The 12,038-nt window shown below is 43.4% G+C and overlaps 1 protein-coding gene across 1 annotated transcript; it reads left to right on the top strand.

Annotated features, from left to right (window-relative positions):
- The first annotated feature begins 3,464 nt into the window (after positions 1-3,464).
- LOC119322959 (glutamate--cysteine ligase B, chloroplastic-like) lies at positions 3,465-10,430 on the top strand. The gene is made up of 16 exons (XM_037596514.1): positions 3,465-3,621; positions 3,715-3,990; positions 6,246-6,396; positions 6,482-6,589; positions 7,130-7,222; positions 7,639-7,722; positions 7,868-7,936; positions 8,018-8,088; positions 8,172-8,240; positions 8,382-8,475; positions 8,707-8,796; positions 8,886-8,966; positions 9,347-9,439; positions 9,593-9,673; positions 9,757-9,826; positions 9,939-10,430. Exons 2-16 carry the CDS (start codon positions 3,740-3,742, stop codon positions 10,025-10,027), a joined length of 1,494 nt encoding a protein of 497 aa, XP_037452411.1. The 5' UTR covers positions 3,465-3,621; positions 3,715-3,739; the 3' UTR covers positions 10,028-10,430.
- The last annotated feature ends 1,608 nt before the right edge of the window (positions 10,431-12,038 follow it).

Here is a 12,038-nt window from a genome sequence, read left to right on the forward strand (position 1 = left end):
ATGCAAGACCCTTGGCTCCACCTGTGGGACATGTAAAAATTCACGTCGATGGTGATGTGTTCCGAGATTTCGATGGATCTACTGATGCAGTTTGTCGGGACGATGCCGACAATTACTTGGGTAGCTCAACTTTGGTAATATCGAGACTAGTGGACCCAACCACATTGGAAGCAGTCGCGTGCAGAGAGGGCCTTGTGTTGCCAAAAGATCTCCTCCTAAGCAACTTCATTATCTCATCTGATTGCACGCAGGTGGTCAGTAACATAAAAAAAGGTAGCCAGGGCCCTATGGTTAGGTGATTACAGAAATCAAACTTCGAGCTTTTAGTTTTAGTTGTAATTTTATTTTTGAAAGTCGCACCGTTGATGTGAGGCTCATAGTCTAGCTAAGAATTCACTTACGCTTGGTCCAGGGCGCCACGTTTGGTTGGCCAACCCCTCATAATCCGAAATGTATCCCACTTTATGTGGATTATCGTCAATAAAGCTTAGCTTTGTTTGAAAAAAGCTTCCGTTTGCCAGCGCCTCACCGCTAAATGGGAGCACCCACATGTTTGGCCCGTGGGCCAGAATGTGAGGAGTACGATTACTTCTAATGGGCTCATTGGCGTGTTTTTGGATTTGTGAACCCCGCAATTACGCCGGGCAGTCTTCGCACGTGGCAAGGCTATTGTCCCTGAGGAGAATATCTAGTACACTGGTGCTTGTGGTGCTACCGGTGCACCGAGCTCAAGCGCACATTTTAAATGTTTGAAAAATTCGGAAAAAAGTAGCACATTCACACAACATTAATGTAGATTGTCACAAAATTTCAAGTCAAAATTTGAAACACAGTTCCTAAAACAAAAATGACAAATTCGGTACCAAATAATACATAACATAAGTTGGGCTTTAGATTTGGCCCATTACCACACTGTTGTCAACTTTGTCATTTTTGTATCTTAAAAGATATTCCAAATTTTGATACGAAATTTTGTGACGACATTCATTAATGTTATGTCAATGTGCTTGATTTTTAAAATTTTTTTAAAATAATGTACGGCATCCGGTGCACCGCTAGCCTCACAAGTGTTTGTGCACCGGATACGTTCCCATCGTCCCTGGACTGGAGTACAACTGTTTTTGCACGTAGACCATCCAGCGAGAAGGAGAAAGAAACAGAGGGAAGATGCTAATTAAACAAGTACCATAAGCCACATGCTTCGATGCTCTGGTAGTACGGTACCAAAGGACCGATCAACCAGGCACCACCAGTGACTGAACCTGCCCGTGGAAATTGGGGTGGGTTCACTCCCATACTTGGTCATGCCAATGTGCTTCTCTCCAACCGCTGCGTCTGCTGCAAAATCTACTTTGTTTCTCCTTTTTATTCTGGTTTTGTTGCTTTTTTTTCCTCTCTCTTCGCCTTCACGTAGCTCTGCAATGGAGCTCCGAAATAACGTCATCCTGAGGAAAGAAAAACTGCCTTTTTCTTTGAAAACATGCGATTCTATATGTCGTTTTCAGGAAACCTCGAAGTCTCCAAAACCTACAATTTTTCTTTGTTTCTGTGGCAGAAAGTAAACTTTCCATAATACGTCACCCAAGCTCTGGTGGTTTCGCGACCTCATTGCGCACGTCATGACATATTGTGGGTGTACATAGCTATCGAAGTGGCTTGATTTTTTGCAATTAACAAGACATAGTCATTAGTGACACTAACCACACTTACTCATAAAGGATAATTAAAAAAGGAAAAAGAAGGAAATACATGTAATAAACCTTTTAAAAATATTATCATGAGTCAGATCATGGTACACCCTCTCTCCTCCCCGACAACTGCGGTGGTGAAGCGGATTTAATGACAGGAACAACATTGACAGAAAACACAACACACTCCAAGACGTCGATACTGACGCAACTGTGATGTCGTCATTATAGACGTCGGTAACTGACGGAACTATGATGTCATCATTTTAGATGTCGGTAACTGACCCAACTGTGATGTCGTCATTCTAGACGTCGGTAACTGGCGGAACTATGATGTCGTCATTCTAGACGTCGGTAACTGACGCAACTGTGATGTCATCATCCTAGACATCGGTAACTGACGCAACTGTAATGCCATCATTCTAGACGTCGGTAACTGGCGGAACTGTGATGTCGTCATTCTTTCGTACGTGGCATTGGCACTCGGGCCTGCAACCACCACTTAATAACCATATCGATGTTGCCCCACCGCCATGCCTACTCCTTCTACGCCTCTCCACGTTAGGGATTTTGTGGCACAAAAGCCCTAAAATTAAGGGTTTGGTGATATGTGCTCGATAAGAGTTGACAAAATAGAAAATGAACTGCAAATTATCAAAAGCGTTTTTTCAGCATCAAAGATCATCAAGGGAGAAGTAGAGTTCGACCAAGCTTTATGATTTGGGCGTCCATACATGATGGTATAAAGTGACTAAGAAAATAGTTTAGGTTGTGATGAATCCTTCCAAATATAGAGCTCTGGGGAGCAGTGATAGCTGATGATTGCTGAGAGTTGTTGAGTTTCTTCAGCAGGGCGATGATCGAGCATTGTGGTCGTGAAGTGAATGGCGCCGTGCATGAGCTAGCTTGACATTTGCTTTATGAACAAAGCTATGAAGTTCTCCCATGGTCAGCTCCCGACTTCCTTGTTCATACCATTGTAAAAAGACCTTGTTATAATTGAGTAAAGTCCCCGCTAAAAAAGATAAAAAATAATTGAGTAAAGTCATCCAAAGTTAAAAAGAAAATACTAGTAGTAATATAAGTGCACGTGTTCCCGAAAAAAGAAAGAGAGTATAAGTGCACGTGCACTGATGCTCGCAGACGGTACAGTCGGGAAAGCCACGATCATGCAGGGCGAACCTGCCCTTGAAGACGGGCAAGGTTCATTCCGATCCATGATCATCCAAATGTACTACCAGGACATCGTAGCACCTGATATATTCTCTCGACATTTTTGTTCCGTTTTCATCTTGTCTTGAACGGCAGCCCGAGGGTGAGACGCGTGCTCTGGATGTCGCTTTGAGAGCTGAGGCACCAGGACGAACTAGCGTGCAGAACACCATCGCCATGCATGAAAAATCCTGGCGCCGCCGTGGCACCGAGCGCCCCACCTCATCGCCGACGTCATGAGCCGGTGGTGATCTACGAGAACCATCGGCGAAGCTTAATTCCAGCAATTAACAAGCCGTAATCATTAGGCCAGCGCCCCCACCACCGAGGAAAGATTAAAAAGGAAAGAGGGGGAAGGATTAGTAAATCACCAGCTGTCCAAATCACCCCGCAGCCCCGGCCCCCAGCTCACTCACCGGCTGCACCCGCGGAGGGCGGAGCGGATTGGATGACGCGCGCAGCGGCAGCAGCAGCAGCATCGCGCACTTCAAGGCGTCGTCGCTGCTGATGCGGCCGCTGACGCGCGGGCCCCGCCCCCACCGCTTTATAACCGCGCCGACGCCGCCCCCATCCCACCCCCCACACTCCCCTCCGTTCCGGACTCTGAAGCAGCAGCGGCGGACGGCGGCGCGCGCGTCCCCGTCTCCGTCTCCTCTCGGCGGCGAATCTCACCAGCAAATAGACAGAATCAGACCGGTTCTCGCTACGTGGGCGCGGCGAGGTGGGTTGGGCGAGGGTTCGATGGCGACATCGTGTCGGATTCCGCAATTCGCGCTGAACTTTTGTTGGTTTTGCGGAATTTTTCGTGCCTCAGGTTTTTGTTCGGCGGGTTGGGCGTGATGGCGGTCGCGTCGCGCCTGGCGGTGGCGCGGGTGGTCCAGCCGGACTGCGGCGCGGCGGGCGGGAGGAAGGGGCGGCAGGGGTTCGCGGTGGTCGGGCTCCCCGCGGCGGGGCGGAGGGGGAGGCGGCGCGGCGGGGCCGTGGCGGCCAGCCCCCCCACGGAGGAGGCGGCCAAGCTGACGGAGCCGCTCACCAAGGAGGACCTCGTCGCCTACCTCGCGTCCGGCTGCAAGCCCAAGGAGGACTGGAGGTGAGAAGCTTCCACATATGGTGCTACTTCCCTACTTGCTACTTACTGTTGGAAGCGGAACGTAGTTCTATGGCTGGAAAGGCCGATCCTTACTGCCCAGCTTACTGTTTAGCTCTGCAATTGGGCATTTTGTATCCACTGTTCAGTCGCCCCTAGAGTGGTGGAATTTTCTCACATGAATCAGTGCCTTGCAGTGACGGACTGTGTGATGCTTGCTAGTAGTTTGCGCTTGTAGGAATAAGCGGGCGGATACGTCGAAGTGACCGTTGTTTTGCCTAGTTAGCAAATGAAGCTCTGCCCTTGTTCAACGAAGGGGTCACATGGTACTGGTTAGCATAGTTATACTAGACTAGGAACTGAATTGGGGATACATTGTGTTAAACTTGTTGGCGAATGGCGCAGCTCGTGCACTCATATAATGCTGGAAGTAGTAAAATTGCAATTTATACATAGAGCAACAAAAGCTTGATATGGTACTTGTTAATATGCTATATGTGGGAAAAGTAAGCTTACAAATGATTGTCCTAAATGACACAAAAAGTCTCTAATCTTAGATATGCTATACTTAACTAGCACAAATGCCTGTGCGTTGCAACGGGAGAGAACATGTACTTAAATTTAGTAAAAAAATATATGTACAAGCATAACGCTTTGTGGCTAGCTATGAAGAAAACTTTAGTTGTCACACCCACCAAAACAAAGGCACACCATGGTCTAGAGAAGAAATTTGTACCAATCAGGCATTAATTAATCATGCAACCAGCCTTAACATCGCCTTTGGTGAGACCGGGGGCTGCCGTAGCGCCTCGATGAGTCATCGTCGTTCTCGTATGCGAGGAGGTTCTGCTGGTTCATCTTCATCCGGAGATCGTGGTATCTTTTTTAAGAGAGATTGGAGATCGTGGTATCTTTTTTAAGAGAGATCACAAGTTTTATACCTACTTGTCTTGCGGCATTGGGGCGTCGTGTCCTCATTATCTTTATGTTTACCTGGGTTCTCTTTAATTCCCCATTCTTCGTTATCTTGATCATTAAGTCGGTTCTCTCTCACACCTATTGGCCCCATGCAAAGCAATTAATTTGCTTCTGCTCGCATCTGTGACGAGACAAGACCCACTATTACCCGCTTATTGATTGTCATGGTGGCTTACCGATTTCAAATCACAAACGTATATAAATTGATAAGGTGGGGTATAAGAAATCAAGGCGGTACTATTTTATTAGAAAACTGAATCTATTTTTTGATCCCTCAAACAAGCCGTTATTTTTATTGCCATTGATGGGCTGAGGCCCAACTCCGCCTATGTCTTCTAGGCATAGCCGGTCCCAAGCCCGGGTAAAGGAGGAGGGTTGTGATAGGCTTGGCGAGCCAACGTAAAAACTAGCCAGTCCCATAGGTATGAAACCCATTTGAGCGAGAATAGTACTAGGATGGGTGACCTCCTAGGAAGTCCTCGTGAAAGGGTTTCATATCTAAGGGTTGTGATAGGCTTGGCGAGCCAACGTAAAAACTAGCCAGTCTTTTGGGTATGAAACCCATTTGGGCGAGAGTAGTACTAGGATGGGTGACCTCCTGGGAAGTCCTTGTGAAAGGGTTTCATATCTAGCCTACCCCAACTTGTTTGGGATAAAAGGCTTCGTAAGTAAGTAAGTGATGGGCTGAGGCCCACACGGGGGTGAGGTGCACCCGACGCGAACGATATCATTTTTGGCCTCTAGTTCGCTGGTCGTGCGAGGGCTGGTGCCAACTCTGACAAATAGTGTATAAATAAGCCGAACTTGCTACTTTTGACGTAAGTCAAGCTAGATTGGTTGGTTACTGGAGCTAGTTTTTAGCTCGAGGGCTCTAGTTCGAGTCCCTCCCGTTGCGTGTATTTTTTCGTTTCCTTTACACGTATGTCCTGGTTTCCTTTCGCTTGCACACATGTTCGTTTAACGGACAAAACCCAAAAATAGTGTACGTAATAAAAGTACTCAAAACAGGACAAAATAAAGCGAAACCAAACCAAGAATATCGCCTCCCTTTATTAGTAGGTATAGATATAGATACATCTTGTTAATGTAATGAGTGTGCTCATTTTTTTCAATCAGTATAATTTATTGGAGATGAAGATCGTTATGGTGCCTCTGTTCAAATTATTTCAGATTTGACAATATATTTTTGTTTTTCTTGAAGTTCTATTCCTGTATAATTCCTACTGAGTATTTCGGTTAGTTATTTGGTCCATTCCGTGAGTAAATTTCTTGTTATGCAGAATTGGCACAGAACATGAAAAGTTTGGTTTTGATGTCGAAACATTGCGCCCTATAACGTATGATCAGATCAGTGCTATACTCAATGGGCTGTCTGAGAGATTTGAATGGGACAAGATAATGGAAGAAAACCATGTTATTGGTCTCAAGCAGGTACTATGCCTAGAAAGAAATAGATATATATGGTTTTCACTGAATCAATAGGGAATTCTGTGACAACTTATTTATATGGATGCAGGGAAAGCAAAACATTTCACTAGAACCTGGTGGCCAGTTTGAACTTAGTGGCGCTCCCCTCGAAACATTACATCAAACTTGTGCGGAGGTCAATTCACATCTTTATCAGGTAAATATCTATTAGTGAGCAAACTGTTACATGTATAAGTATTCACCTTTTACAGAAATTTATGAAATGTAACATTGTGGGATTTTCACCTGTGACATCATAATGTCATATTTAGTTTCCACCAGAAAATTCTTTTTAATTAGATTATCCTATTTCATATCCCAAAATTGTAGATTATCCTATTTCATATCCCAAAAATTGTACAAAGTCCATGCCACCAAATGTATATTTGCATCCCAACCAACCGTGTCAATTATTTGAGAACTAAACAACCACCAATATCTCCAAGTTTCTTCTGGGAATTTGTACCATCTTATGCATGCATCTGTAAGACCTCCAAACCTTGCTGGGCATGGAGTTAGTTTCCATCAGACTGGCTGGGTTCATGAAGAACAAATTGAACTGTTTCATGGTTCTGTTTGCACATTCATCTTCGAGGTTTTACTTGCTGAAAGTTAGTTGTACTATGATGCATGTATTTTTTGTGGAAAGGGCCTATACTGTTCTATGCGATGATTTTAACTTCTGCCGGTTTTGTAGGTCAAAGCAGTTGGAGAGGAATTGGGAGTAGGATTTCTTGGAATGGGTTTTCAGCCAAAATGGGCCCTGGCTGATATACCAATAATGCCCAAGGTAATTCTGTCCTTAAACCTCAGAAATGTAGGTTTTGAAGTTTGTGCTGTTGCTAGACTGTTAAAAGGCCTTTTTTACTTTTTTATTTATATCCCAGTCTAGTTAATTTCCGAGAAATGAAGTTGCAAATCCAAGAACATACTTATGGTTTGCAGCATTAGTACAACATAGTTCCACGTGGCTTATCGAAATGCTGGCTTTTGATGCACCTATTCTTGCTTGGTACACCATTAAGTGAAATCCTCCACTTCAACTGTATCGAGCACTTGGCAGTTAGCACAAAATGATGATAAACCACACTGTAGTCTTTCATGCATAACCTCACTTGCAATTTATGCATACATTTGCCGTACGCAACATAATTATACTGTTACTGGTTCCTGTAAAGTCTGATCGTACAATTTGTTACTTTGTAGGGAAGATATGAAATTATGAGGAATTACATGCCTAAAGTTGGTACTCTTGGCCTTGATATGATGTTCCGCACGTGCACTGTACAGGTAACTGTCATTTTTTGTTTTGTGTTCACGGGCTGTTTTGCCAACTCGCTGCCCTTTAGTTCATTTGATGTCAAACAGACTAGTATACAATATTCATTTGTTAACTACACAATTTCGATTAAGAGTTCACTATTCTGGCATGCAGGTTAATCTTGATTTCAGTTCAGAGCAAGATATGATAAGAAAATTCCGTGCTAGCCTTGCATTGCAGCCTGTGGGTATCTGTATTATCTTCCATTTTTCCTGATAATTTACTTTGCTGCTCTTGCACTAACCTGACTTGTTCGTTTAACAGATCGCTACAGCAATATTCGCAAATTCTCCCTTCAAAGAAGGGAAACCAAATGGGTTTCTCAGTTTAAGAAGGTGTTTACTTCATTGCTTTCAGAACTTAATGTGCTTTTTTGTTGTATGGAGCTGCTAACATCATTATCATCAATCATCTGCAGCCATATCTGGACTGATACTGATAACAACCGCTCGGGGATGCTTCCTTTTGTTTTTGATGACTCATTCGGGTATGCATTAATACAAACTTCTCCGCCATCCAGAATGCCAGCTATTTGATTGCTGGCGTCATTTTGGTCAACAGCGATTCCTACATAAAATGAGGCTTTCAGTTTAAATGAGTTCTGATTATAATTTGTTCTCGGTTGCAGATTTGAGCAATATGTGGACTATGCATTGGACGTCCCAATGTATTTTGTATACCGGAACAAGACTTACATTGACTGTACTGGAATGTCATTTCGGGTCTCTTCTTGTCTCTAATATCTTAGTACTTCTGCAGTTATATGCTGTAAACTTTGTAAATGTTACTCCCTCATATCCAAAATAAGTGTCGCAGCTTGGAACTAACCTTAGTTCAAAGTTGCGACACTTTTTTTGGATCGGAGGGAGTATCTTATTTTGAAGCTTTTGGCTACATGACTTTAAATGTTGGAAATTTATAGAACTCTTATTTGGCTTGTGTGTATTTTGCAGGATTTTATGGCAGGAAAGCTCCCACAGGTTCCAGGGGAGTTGCCCACTTTGAACGATTGGGAGAACCATCTAACAACAATTTTTCCTGAGGTTTACCTTTGATTTGGTTAGCATGGTGACATATTAATTGGTTTTATTTCAGTTCAACAATCAGTTGCTCTTTTTTATTCTCCTTGCAGGTTAGGTTGAAGAGATACATGGAGATGAGAGGTGCTGATGGTGGACCTTGGAGGAGATTGTGTGCTTTGCCTGCATTTTGGGTTTGTTTGCTGACTCTTCCTGCATTTGTTTTGTATATCTACACCGTCTCATTTACAGCACAGACATGGGCAGTATGTTCATTGCTACTGTACTAATTAGTACTCCCTCCTTCAAATTACAAGGCAAATTTGGCAGTCCAAATTCGTGCTTTGACCAACAATTAGTTTGAATGATATGTGGTTTATGTTACATACAATAAATCACATGATTGGATCCATCATATTCAAAAGCACATCTTATTACTGATCCTATAACCACAACTAAATATTATATGAGATTATGGTCAAAATACGCCTTATATTTTGAAATGGAATGAGTAACTTCCACGTCGACGCAAAACTCAGAATCAGCTTTGCATCTGATTTGTCCTTCTCTGCAGGTTGGGTTGTTGTATGACGACGAATCACTACAGAGCATTATTGACATGACTGCTGACTGGACAAAGGAAGAAAGAGAGATGTTGAGACGGAAGGTATCTCAAGATATTTCTGCTCTTTGTCCTTAGTAGTGGTAGAAATGTTGTCGTTAGGAAACACCAATCAGAAGACTAGAATTTGTAATGGCAGATTTGATAGGAATAAATTTCGACTTGAATTGTGAGTGATTTTGTGTTTTATTTGATCAGGTCCCAGTAACTGGTTTGAAGACACCATTCCGGGATGGGTATGTAAGAGATTTAGCTGAAGATGTTCTCCAGTTAGCTAAGGTAAGTAGCTTTAGGCTACTAATCCTTGTCCCTAAGCCCACAAACATACTGCTGGTGATAACAATCCTGTTGTGGTGGTGCAGAATGGATTAGAAAGAAGAGGATACAAGGAGGTTGGTTTCCTGAGGGAGGTCGACGAAGTTGTTAGAACAGGTGACGCTTTCAGAACACTTCATTCACTTGATCAAGATAAATACTAGCTTGCCACGGTCGGCTGTGAACTGCGCCTTCTCCAGATGATAATTCTCGACCTACTCTTTTGCAGGAGTGACACCTGCCGAGAAGCTTCTGAATCTATACGAGACGAAGTGGCAGCGCAGCGTGGACCCTGTGTTCGAGGAGTTGTTATATTGATACTGATATCATATATAACTTCGGTGGACGCTGGACAAGGTGGACAGGGTCTTCAGATTGTATCCCCATACAAAATCCCGTCCTCAATTCTACAAGCCACCTGACGAGGGAAGACTAATTTCTGGTCTTGCGGCTGCGAATAATTTTGAGCTCGGAACACTGTGTTGTGGCTTGCCGTCTTTCTTTTTTCAGTTGTGGGGAGCTTTTACAGCTTTTGATTTTTCTCGCATCTCCAGGGAGCTGGAACAAACCCCTGTTTGTACCGACTCCCTTTTCATCTTTCCCTGATGAACGGCTTGTATTCGGAATAAATCCATCTCGTGTGATGATGGAAGGGACCTGATTTCCTGGAAATAATTCAGTGTTTGGGAGCATGTTCAGGTTAAAGTTATACTCCTCATTACTTCCTCCGTCCAAAAAGTTTGTCTTAGATTTATCTAGATACGGATATATCTAGACATGTTTTAGTGTTAAATTATTTTGTATCTCTAGATAAATAAGACAAGCTTTTTGGGATGGAGGTAATAGTGTGTGTGGCTGTGGGAAGTGCGTCGGTGAACCCGGTATATATGCCCATGGGTTGAAGACGTGCCGACTCGTTTGTTTCTTTCAGAGAGTTCGTTCCGTGCATCCCATTGACAGCCGGCTATGCTGTCATCCAATACGTTAGTCTTGTTAAGTGAGCAGTACTAGTTGGACTGGAAAACCACACGTGTGTTTTGTGTTTGTTCTCAATTCCATTTCTTCTGCTGAAGAAAAAAAGGATAACTGAAGCGGAAGTCTCCTCTGGCCAAGCCGTTCTTTATCTCCCCCCGCTGATGGCTGCGCGCACGGCACTACCAAATCCAACATCGCTTTCAGCTCAAAAAAAAAAAAAAGTCCAACATCGCTTTCCTCGTCTCATGGCACACCTACCCCTTTCAAGTTGATTCTCAAAAAAAAAGAAGGGAAAAATGCTTTCAAGCAATCATTCACTTCCCGGATTTGTGGCCAATGCCTTTTCCTCTTCCTCATAAACAACGCAATATTCAGGCATATTCGAAATGGCAGGAATTTTCAGACCGAGGGTCACTTTTCTTTTTGAAATAATTTGAAGCTTTCTAAAAAAAATCTGATGACTATTTTTATGCCTTTCGATAGAATGTATTTGATTTTTAGGATTGACTCTTTCCCCGGGTATACTTGCACATCTAGTTGGTAAGGAAGGCATCTCCATTCTGTCTGATCTCATTGAAGTTTTCCATCGGCTTCCCTCGTCTTCAATGGCCGATCTCGACAACACAAGAACCCTGATCTATTTCTGTTGCACGGTTTAATTTTCTTTAATGTTGGGATTGTGTGTTGTTGATGGTGACCTTGCGTGTGCAAATTAAAAAGTCCTACACTCTATCTTCGCGCCCGGTGTAAGCGTCATGGCGTTGTGGCTGCGAGCCTATGATGCTTCAGTCCCACCGATCGTCCACTCTAAATCAAGAGCTTTGGCATGCGGTGCTTTGATTTGGCCTGTCATGACGGTACAATGCTAGCCCGTGTTTGTTCCTTTGTGCTCATAAACCTCTTCTGTGATAGTTGAGCGATGGATAGCGGTTCTATATTACAAGGGGCATGTTCTCGACAATAGTATGTTCAACTAGATTTCCGACCTATGAATTCAAGGGGCTCTTCAAAAGCGATGAGATTAGTCTAGCTAGTTTAACTTTGATCTTTTGCGGGTTTTTTCACCAGAAAAAGATGCAGAAGAGGGAGATATTGATGGCTGACTTCAAGTTTGGTAAAATTCATTGTACCACAACGAGTTTCTACATTACTCTGGTTTGTTTGGGGTCATGCAAATCAAAGAGCCCTAAACAATTCATGTTCAAAAGAACATTTCGTGAAGATGGCACGCATAAAATTACCACTACAATCAATGCCTAATTTCTACATTGTTGTAATTTATTTTAGAGTCTTAATTAAATAGCCAAAAACAACTCGTGCTTGAAGCACACATAGTGCCAGTGGCATATGTAAA

The sequence above is a fragment of the Triticum dicoccoides genome, chromosome 1B, assembly GCF_002162155.2.
Source record: "Triticum dicoccoides isolate Atlit2015 ecotype Zavitan chromosome 1B, WEW_v2.0, whole genome shotgun sequence".
NCBI lineage: Eukaryota > Viridiplantae > Streptophyta > Magnoliopsida > Poales > Poaceae > Triticum > Triticum dicoccoides.

Bases quoted from the DNA above. Each gene is read 5' to 3' on its own strand.
- LOC119322959 (XM_037596514.1), top strand. From the start codon at position 3,740: ATGGCGGTCGCGTCGCGCCTGGCGGTGGCGCGGGTGGTCCAGCCGGAC. The intron at 8,476-8,706 runs GTCTCTTCTTGT...TGTATTTTGCAG, and splicing joins GTACTGGAATGTCATTTCGG to GATTTTATGGCAGGAAAGCT. The intron at 9,827-9,938 runs GTGACGCTTTCA...ACTCTTTTGCAG, and splicing joins CGACGAAGTTGTTAGAACAG to GAGTGACACCTGCCGAGAAG.